Source organism: Teleopsis dalmanni, chromosome 2 (genome assembly GCF_002237135.1).
Source record: "Teleopsis dalmanni isolate 2A chromosome 2, ASM223713v2, whole genome shotgun sequence".
NCBI lineage: Eukaryota > Metazoa > Arthropoda > Insecta > Diptera > Diopsidae > Teleopsis > Teleopsis dalmanni.
Genome location: NC_051847.1, coordinates 23,423,150 through 23,432,986, shown reverse-complemented (window position 1 = coordinate 23,432,986; position 9,837 = coordinate 23,423,150). Strand labels below are relative to the sequence as shown.

Sequence of the window (9,837 nt, the reverse complement as noted above, 5' to 3'; positions counted from 1 at the left end):
ATTTGGTATTCCGTACCGTTTATCTTAAATCACTTGACTGAAATGATTATTATTGCAACATGGAAAGATATTCTTGAACAAGAACAGACACTTTTCCAAAGCAATTTAATGTTAATGAATGGAATCCAACAGGACATAGATGGCTACAGTAATCCACAAGAGTTGGTAAAAATTTATATATTATATATATATTAATTTATACATTTATATATATATATTAAAATCTAACAAAAACTTTAATGATTTTGTCTAAGGAAGTTATGGAATAAAATATAATATAACAGGGGTCTGGAATACCAGTACGGCCATAATAGATCTTTTGTAGTAACAACAGAAATCGTGAATGTCAACATGTGAACAATATATTTATGCAAAAAACTAAATATTTTGGGGTTTGTACGATATTTTAGGCGCCGTAAAGTTAAAGTAGGTACATATTTGCATTGATTACATTGAAAAGCCAGGTACCGATAACAAGTAAGTAAACTTTTTGTATCGATTACATAAACAAAGATTAATAACAACTAGAAGCTTCATCAATGTAAGCAACTAACCACTTCAAGCCCCGGTATTTCTACAGTATAGTTGTAGAATTTAAACATATAACATAGAGGAAAAGGTTGCTAATTTGTTATCAAAACAACATACCATCCAGCTGCTTCAACGAAGTCTTAACCTGCTTGGGCGTAACTAATGTATCGGTGCTAATGGGCACTGCGTATTAGGAAGATATACTGTAAGACTGGTTCTAGTCTACAATCATTTTGGTCGGGATTGTGGAGAAAACTGTAGTCATGTGACACATATGTTAGTGTCCATTGCTGTCATTCTGCAAAGTTAGTGACTTAGACAAGTTTGTAGTTTTGTCAGATTGGCCCATTTTCACTTGAATGGAAGAATTTTGCCTTACAGCGTTGTTCATACACTGACCACTGCGGTCTTTTTAAAAAACTTTCTAGTGTTCGCATGAACAACGCTTATCGGTGGTATCATAACCGACCATTATTTAACCTCAAGCGGGCTTTATCCACAAAATCACCAGTCCAATCCAACCTAACCTAATATAATAATAAGCTCGAGCAGAGAGAACCATGGGGAAAATATCCATATATATCCATATAATACAAGAATTTTAAGAATTTGGTAGTATTGCTATAACCTTAAAATAACATGACTTACTACTGTAATTAATTGAACTAAATTTTATTAATAATAAAAATCATGTTTTACATTTTCAGATAAAACTTTCGTTGATATTCACAAAAACTTACACAATTTTTATTTCATCATCATTTGATATATTCAACATAAAGCGTGTTACATATTTGGATTTCATAGCTATAATACTTGAATTCACAATACCACTAATGCAACTTTACGTTGGTAAAACTAAGTTCAACTATTATCCCAATCAATGTTTTTTACCTTCACCCAGTTAATTAATTCAAAAATGTGTGATTCGAAAATATCACACTACATACGAATCTACTAAATTGAAATCAATTACCAAATTAAACTCTTTACTACACTCATATACATTAAAATAAACAAAAGTCAAAGTACCAGATATATGGTATATAAAATGCAAATACCTAAAGCGACTATATTTATAAGAGATTTTGGATTGTACCTTCATCTTAAGCCGATAATAGTAAATATCGCTGTAATCGATGTTTTTGCAGAGGTGGACCGAACTCGAAGCAATTTATCTCCACAAATATTGACAACAGCAATCCCACATATAACCCAAGTATCAAGGGTTGTAGAAGCATACAGATTAAGACAAACATGAACTGCCATTATTGGAATAGTTTTAATGGCATGGTATCCGTAGTCAGTGGCCACATACGAGATATCTTGAAACAACTAATGGGTTTATAAATTGCAACCTTCATCTGATAAGACAATGAGTAAAGCAATAATCACACTACAATAGCGATAAATATGGCATACCGTTAATATGTGATCTTTGCTGTGCCAAAAGTAAAGGATTAAGTGTAGAAGTTGTAACTGGAAGGATTTAAAGATACATTACGCGAATTTCTATCTAAATAGTACGTAATCAATGCCCAAATCTTCACTAATGCCCAAATCTCTTATACTTTAAAATAGTGTACTTATTTAGATAAAAAACTGTTTAAACGCACTAAAAATATAGAAACGGCCAATGAAGAAATCAAATAAATACTTTAATCTTAATAGAGATTTTTTCAAGACTAAGAAAAAAGTGTCTTGATTTCTTTCCACAAACCTATTTTCTATTACGGACGTGTGCAAATTCGAGTAAATTGATGGTAAATTAAGGGAAATAGTAAATTATGTCGGTATGACAGCGAATGTTGGTATTTACCAGAATTTCAAGTCGGGTACATTAGATAAAAATTAGGTAAATTAGGTATTATCATTGTAAAAATGTTATAAGATGTTTAATAAATAAATAAATAAATTTGAACTCTTTTAACCAAAAATAATAAATAAGTGCAATAAATAAATAATAATAAATAAAGTGCAATAAGTCCCTAGGATATTTTAATTAACTTTACCTCAATTTACTTGAACTCGCACACATCCTACAGAAATTTTTAAATTTTATTGATTCAATTTTACTTGATTCAATGTTTACAGTATCTCCAAGGATTAATGAACTACTAACCCATATACATATGTTAATATTCACGTGAATTTCCTGTCTCTAATCAATATATTGATAGACATTGCTTTCTTAAATTAATTTTGATAATAACATTAATAACTTGGAGCATAAAAATAATTAGTCCTAATATGCTGTTGAAATTTCAGAATCGATACTTTTGTGTTCAGTTCTTGAGGCGCAGTCAATGTCTGCTTTATTATATGTGGGAACAATAAATATTTAAAAATGGAAAACTTAAAAAAAAAATTCAGTTTTGAAAGAGCATTTGAAGTGTATTTAAAATTTTTTGATGTGACAACTTTTATTTTGGGTGTAAAGTCATTGAGAAGTCAAAGAAAAAGATTTAATACAACTTTTTATATAATATACGGTATTTATAGTGCGCTTCTGTGTGTGGGATGCCGTTATTTTATTTTTATATGGATTATCTCATCCTTTAGGATAATTTTCAAAAACTCTTCATTAAAATCATTATTGGACCAACAGGACGAGTTCATGATTATAATGCGCTGTACTCTACTGATTTTATCCGTTAACATCTTAATTTATATTCTTAACACCAAGCTTCCGAAGTGGAACGGCATTTTCGGTATTTTACAGCTCATAAATATTTTAAAAATGATGACTTTGAAGTACAATTGCGAAAATAAAATAGCAAAAAAGTATATATTTTACTTGATCGTAAGGTTTATATTGAATATATATTTAATTTTGAAGTGCAAACGACAAGTTACTTATAAAACCAATATCTTTAAAATATTTCTGCCGTTCTACACCATCGTATATGAGTTATTATTTCATTTAATATTTTTTTGCTTTACTTCAATTGTGATTTTCTACAAAAATTTAAACCTAATTTTGCAGAAAAAGAAGGTTTATACTGTTGAGGGCACAAAGTTTATGCACTTACTGTCGATCGAGAATCAAATGCGAAAACTATATACACGCTTTTGGAAACAAGTAATGCAAGTGTTTCAATTTTGTGTTCTATTACGACTGCTGATGTGTACTTATGATATCTATGTGACATTCTATTGCTTTTATGCCGTAGCTCACAGTTCGAGCCATCGAAACATTAAGCACTTCTGGTATTCCGCACCATTTCTCTTAAATCACTCGGTAGAAATGATTATTATTGCAATGTGGAAGGATATACTCGAAGAGGAACAGACACTTTTTGAAAGTAATTTAATTTTAATGAATGAAATCAAAAAAGAGACATACAAATGCAACAATTCAAACGAGCAGGTAAAAATTTTCAAATCGGTAATAAATTTTGTTAAAATTTCCTTGCGGGAAATTTATTTTTAAGAATTGCATTTGACATTTTTTGCCTTAAATGCGCAGATTTATATTAAAGATTTTGGTATGGTACATCGTCCTCATTAGTGGTTATAATGAGCTAAACCGCCTGAGACACTGTGAATGTGCTATTACTTAACTAAATCATGTAAAACTTTTTGAGCTAAATGTTCGATAACGAACAATTGAATGCAAAGAAATGAAATAAATACAAAATTTTAAGAAATAAATATAGCTTGATAAAATCAATGAAATGGAAACTATTTTTTTTTGAAACACAGAGCAAATTAAGAGTATCTTACGTTACGCTTCTGGTTTTATTACAGCGCGTACGGGATTATAACGTACAGCGTTCATTTATATCGTAAAGTGGGGAAATTAAATTTGTATATGGCTTCCAAACCAGTCAATTTCGTAATTATATGCATTAATGTATTTATACAACACAAACAGCACAAACGATAAAATAAATCATTGATACCAAAAAATAAATTAATTTAGAAGACATTATTATTATAAAAAATTAATAAATTTGATATAATATTCTCTACTCTTCCAGATAAAGCTCTCATTAATATTCGCAAAAACTCATACAATTTTTATTTCATCATCATTTGATAATTGCAATATAAAGCGAATTACATACCTGGATTTTATAGCAGCCGCTGTTGAATTTACAATACCATTGATGCAGCTTTACATTAGCGAAACTAAATGGAACCATTACCCCAAACAATGTTTTGTACCTTCACCAACTTAATGAAGTTTTTATTAAAAATCGTAGTAGTTTTTAGGATATTAAATTAATTTGAAAATAATACACACTAGTTGAATTATTTGTAAATCGAGATGAGTTGACAACAACAACAGTTGGTTTGGAATGTATAAGTGGAATAATAGCAAAAATCGTTCACTCTTTAGAAAAAATCTCCACCATTTACATACATATTTGTATCTAGTTAATTTGTATTTTGTTTGTTTAAACTTAAACCTATCAAACCGCTATAGCATACTTTTTAAGGCTTTTTTGTTTAAATATGTCCCATAATGCTGCATATATATCAATTTAAGTATATTAGTTTAAACATAACATCAAACTTTTTTGTCAATATCCCACTCACTCATTATAATATTTTATACATATAGTAATACATATTTTATATAAGTAAATAAATTTTAAACTGTGTGGAACTTTCAGTTGAAAATCAAGAACTTTCTATATTGTATAATATATGTGTAATTATGCACGTTACTAAACTTAAAGTTTTAAATTTTAAAATACACTAATTAACCCAGTAAAAATTTATGTTGCTTTTATTAATACATACATATTAATTAAACATAAATAATAGAGTAAAAATAATAATAATAATTTATTGAAAATTATAAAAGATCTAACACACTCTGTCTGCATAAATGTCAGCTGTCAAACAGAAAACGAGTCTCGAAACAGGCTAGCCAACTTCAAAAAAATGTACTCTGTCCGTCTTCCTTTTCTACAAAGTTTGTGTCTGCTTAAAGACGTGTTGAAATACTTTTTAAGTGTTTTCACAGGTAATTTTAGTAAAACAAATAGTTTTCCAACAAGTATTAATGTACTGAGTGTTATTTCGAAAAGAAATTTTCAAATATCTTCAAAAATGCACAAAGAAAATATTTAAATACAGTGCACACGTGCAGTATCGTAGATTAATGTCGGTTTATCTGTCAAAATGAGCAAAGAACGCTAGTCTTGTGAGGTTATGTGTTTTCTGAGCAACTACAATACTTAATACTTGTTTTAATATTCGTATATAATATAAAATAATAATTTATTATTTCTAGTACTGGAACGAATATGTCTACAACCGCCACAATTCGTACACGCAAATTCATGACCAACAGCCTGTTGGCAAGAAAGCAAATGGTTTGCGATGTTTTGCACCCAGGCCTTTCATCGGTAAACAAAAAAGATATTCGTGAAAAACTTGCAGCCATGTACAAAGTAACTCCAGATGTTTGCTTTGTTTTTGGTTTCCGTACAAATTTCGGTGGTGGCCGTTCTACAGGTTTTGCTCTAATCTACGATACGTTGGATTATGCTAAGAAATTCGAACCTAAATACCGTTTAGCACGTCATGGTCTCTTTGAACAAAAGAAACAGACACGTAAACAACGTAAGGAACGTCGTAACAGAATGAAGAAAGTCCGCGGTACAGCTAAGGCTAAGATTGGTCAATCCAAAAAATAAATTAATTAAATATTTCACGAATTCAACGCGATTTATTCCAGAAATCACATTGCTCTTGTTTTACATTATATGAAAATGTGTGTAAAAGTGCTTTTAATTATGGAATAATATCCGCGTATATAACATCAATGAAACGTTTGTGTTTATAAAACTAAGAAAATAAAACAAAAATTTAAATATAATTTTTTTTAATTACATTTGTGTTTAGATTTTGTTCAAAAGGTTTTAAATTGGTCTCTATTTATCTTTGGCAACAAATAATATAAAAGTAAACAATTCCAATATATGCAGTATATCTATAGTGATATAACTATTTATAATAGAAATAAAATTTAAAGAAATATTTAAAATCATCAATGTGAACGGTAATATCAAACTGAGAAGGATATCTACTTTTATTATACTTAATACTTGCAACTTCAACTGAATTTATAAAATATTTGAGAGTGCTTCATTCAGAAACAATAAAGTTGTTTAAATGTTATTCCATTGAATGTTGAGATTGAATAGATATTAGCGCATTAACAACTTATATTTATAATACTTAATTAAAATCAAATAATAACTGAATTATAAAATTTCTTTTTTTAATATTCAATAGACAATAGTAGATTGAAAAGTATCTAAATGATTTTTGTTTGTTTGGATGATACGGAAATGAATAATTAGCACTTGGGCAAACACATATATGCAATTAATTAAATAACTAATCATTTTAGCAAAGTAGCTATAGAGCTAGGTAGGATATAACTTGGGGAAAACAATTTCAACACACAATGAAGTTACCTATTATTATTTTTAGAAATTATAACTTATTACAATAATTGGTTGAAGATAAAACAATAACTAATTCTCAACTGGCGTAATAAATTATTTACGGCTGTCTCGCGCTGATTGTGTTTTTAAAATAAGTACGTATCACAAAATAAAGATAATTTTACTACTTTTAAAATAAAATAATAGTACAGAAAATGGTATTAATGCTAATTTCAATGTAATTAGTATTATATTAACTATACGGAAGATATTTTAAAAATGTGCTTTATGTATGATTTATTCAAACTTAATTTTTTTTAGAAATATTGTTAACAGCAGTTTATAAGTAATTAAAAAACGTAACCCTCATAGCAGACATTATCTTCTAATATCGAGCGTTTAGATGAGTTTTTATTATTCCTATACTATTCACCCAGCTCGATTTCCCATCGACTTACTAAATAATATGATGTACAAACCTCTACTGGTACTGGTTCTTTCTCCGGACGACATCATCTTCGTTTCTCTTGTAATCCCAGTCTACAATTGTGGTCATACCAAGGTAATCACTACCTAGCAAAAACATTCTCCGTTCCTCCCCTCACTTGTTTTCAAGATTGACTTGGATATATACAATGTCTAAATACTAAGCCTTCTGTATTTTAGTGTCTGGCTTTTCCCTGATTATTTTGCTTTCCTAAGAGGTGGTTTTAGTGGGTTCAAGTCTCACACTGTGACTTTCGATATTTGCGGTCGGTTATAATTTTTAAATCACGTAATTGCATTATGGAGAGATGTGTAAACACTAATTATTTTCATATGTCTGGCAGCACCACCTCTGCAACACATGTGCATTTGTTTACAATTTTTTAACTTAAGTCGTATAAAAGTTTTGCAAACAAATATGTCAAGAAAAAGTGATGATCCTTTTGCTGCTTTGGGTTTAAGACCTTGGCTTACAAAGCAATTACAAAAATTAGGTAAGTACCACTATATCAATTGAAAGAAGTGTATTTTTATTATTGCGTGATGTAGGTCTAAAAGGTGCAACACCCATACAGCGTAATTGCATACCAGCAATTCTAGCTGGAAAGGATTGTATTGGAGCCGCCAAGACCGGTTCAGGTAAAACATTCGCATTTGCATTGCCAATATTAGAAAAGCTAAGTGCTGAACCTGTCAGCCATTTCGCACTTATATTGACACCTACACATGAGTTAGCTTATCAGGTAAGCTTCATACATGAATTATTTATTATAAATTATTTGTTATTTTTTTATTTAGATTTCCGAGCAATTCCTTGTCGCTGGGCAGTCAATGGGCGTGCGTGTATGTGTTGTTTCAGGCGGGACAGATCAAATGATTGAAACACAAAAATTAATGCAAAGACCACATATAGTAGTTGCTATGCCAGGCAGATTAGCGGATCACTTAACTTTTTGCAAAGACCTATCATTTGACAATATGAAATATTTAGTTGTTGATGAAGCCGATAGAATGCTTAATGGCGATTTTGATGAAAGCTTAGCAATTATTGAGAGCAATATACCGAAAGAGAGACAGAATCTGTTCTTTTCTGCTACTATGAAAGATTTTATAAAAGAATCTAGCATATTTCCCATAACTACAGATGTAAGTACATATAGTAGAATAATAAAATGTATTCTTGTGTATATTATATATTTATTTTTTATTTATTATATATTTAGTGTTTTGAATGGTCAGAGGAATTTGAAGTTGCTACTGTGGATACCCTTGATCAACGATATTTGTTATGTGCTGAATATGATCGTGATATGGTTCTGATAGAAGCGTTGCGAAAATTTCGTGAAGAAAACGAAAATGCAAATGTCATGATATTTACGAATACAAAAAAGTAAATTATTAAAAAAATATTGGCTTAATGTATATTTCAATTCTTTTATCGATTTAATTTAGATATTGTCAGTTGCTGTCAATGACTCTAAACAATATAGAAATTGAAAATGTATGCCTACATGGTTTTATGCGCCAAAAGGAACGCGTTTCAGCACTAAATCGTTTCAAATCCAATCATATACGTACCCTAATAGCAACAGATGTTGCTGCTAGAGGTTTGGATATACCTAGCGTTCAATTAGTGCTTAATCATCGACTACCACGTACCCCAAAGGAGTATATACATCGTGTTGGACGCACAGCCAGAGCAGGACGTAAAGGACTAGCTATATCAATATTTCGTTTTCCTCGCGACTTAGAACTGTTGGGAGAAATTGAAAAAGCAATCAACACAAAATTAACAGAACATCCAATAGATCGTAAGTACAATAATAAAAATTAATTTTAACATGTAAATATATTCATCAAAAATATCAAAAATTCTAGAACGTATGGTGGAACGTATATTTATGCAAGTTAACGTAACTAGACGTGAATCTGAAATACAGTTGGATAATAATGATTTTGATGAACGTGCACGAAACTATAGACGTAAGCAATGGATTTTGGAAGGAAAAGACCCTGATGATATGGAAAATCTGTAATGAGTTTATATTTTAAATAATAAATTTGGTAAAAAATTTATTTTTTTTTTATAGTTACAAGAAAAAGCAAAAGGACAAAATACGTGAAATACGTGAAATACGTCGTAAACGTAAGGAACAACAAAAGGAATTCGCTGACAAAGAACCTTCCGCACTAACGCAGGATGAACGTTTTAAAATGGTTGATTCAACACGGTTCACCAAGCAAAAAGTTTCTCAAGGTAATAAAAAAATTGACAAAGGAAAAACGCTAAATAAAAACTTATCTGGCAAAAAACTAAATAATACTATTAAGAAAAGTTGATGTAATATATAATAATAATAATAATAATAAAATCCTTTGTACATAATTATTTTTTTTTTTTGTTGTATTT

The 9,837-nt window shown here is 29.7% G+C and overlaps 2 protein-coding genes across 2 annotated transcripts; both read left to right on the top strand.

Annotated features, from left to right (window-relative positions):
- Window positions 1–5,432: 5,432 nt before the first annotated feature.
- LOC119684797 (40S ribosomal protein S24-like) lies at window positions 5,433–6,380 on the top strand. Its single transcript, XM_038098922.1, has 2 exons — window positions 5,433–5,509; window positions 5,780–6,380. Exon 2 carries the CDS (start codon window positions 5,793–5,795, stop codon window positions 6,183–6,185), a length of 393 nt encoding a protein of 130 aa, XP_037954850.1. The 5' UTR covers window positions 5,433–5,509; window positions 5,780–5,792; the 3' UTR covers window positions 6,186–6,380.
- Window positions 6,381–7,782: 1,402 nt separating this feature from the next.
- LOC119674123 (probable ATP-dependent RNA helicase Dbp45A) lies at window positions 7,783–9,767 on the top strand. Its single transcript, XM_038085247.1, has 7 exons — window positions 7,783–7,921; window positions 7,977–8,170; window positions 8,226–8,573; window positions 8,651–8,817; window positions 8,880–9,238; window positions 9,306–9,459; window positions 9,518–9,767. Exons 1-7 carry the CDS (start codon window positions 7,789–7,791, stop codon window positions 9,765–9,767), a joined length of 1,605 nt encoding a protein of 534 aa, XP_037941175.1. The 5' UTR covers window positions 7,783–7,788.
- Window positions 9,768–9,837: the final 70 nt, after the last annotated feature.

Coding starts and splice junctions, on each gene's coding strand:
- LOC119684797 (XM_038098922.1), top strand. CDS start 5,793: ATGTCTACAACCGCCACAATTCGTACACGCAAATTCATGACCAACAGC.
- LOC119674123 (XM_038085247.1), top strand. CDS start 7,789: ATGTGCATTTGTTTACAATTTTTTAACTTAAGTCGTATAAAAGTTTTG. Junction 8,574..8,650: donor TATTTCCCATAACTACAGAT/GTAAGTACATAT, acceptor TTATATATTTAG/TGTTTTGAATGGTCAGAGGA. Junction 9,460..9,517: donor CCTGATGATATGGAAAATCT/GTAATGAGTTTA, acceptor TTTTTTTTATAG/TTACAAGAAAAAGCAAAAGG.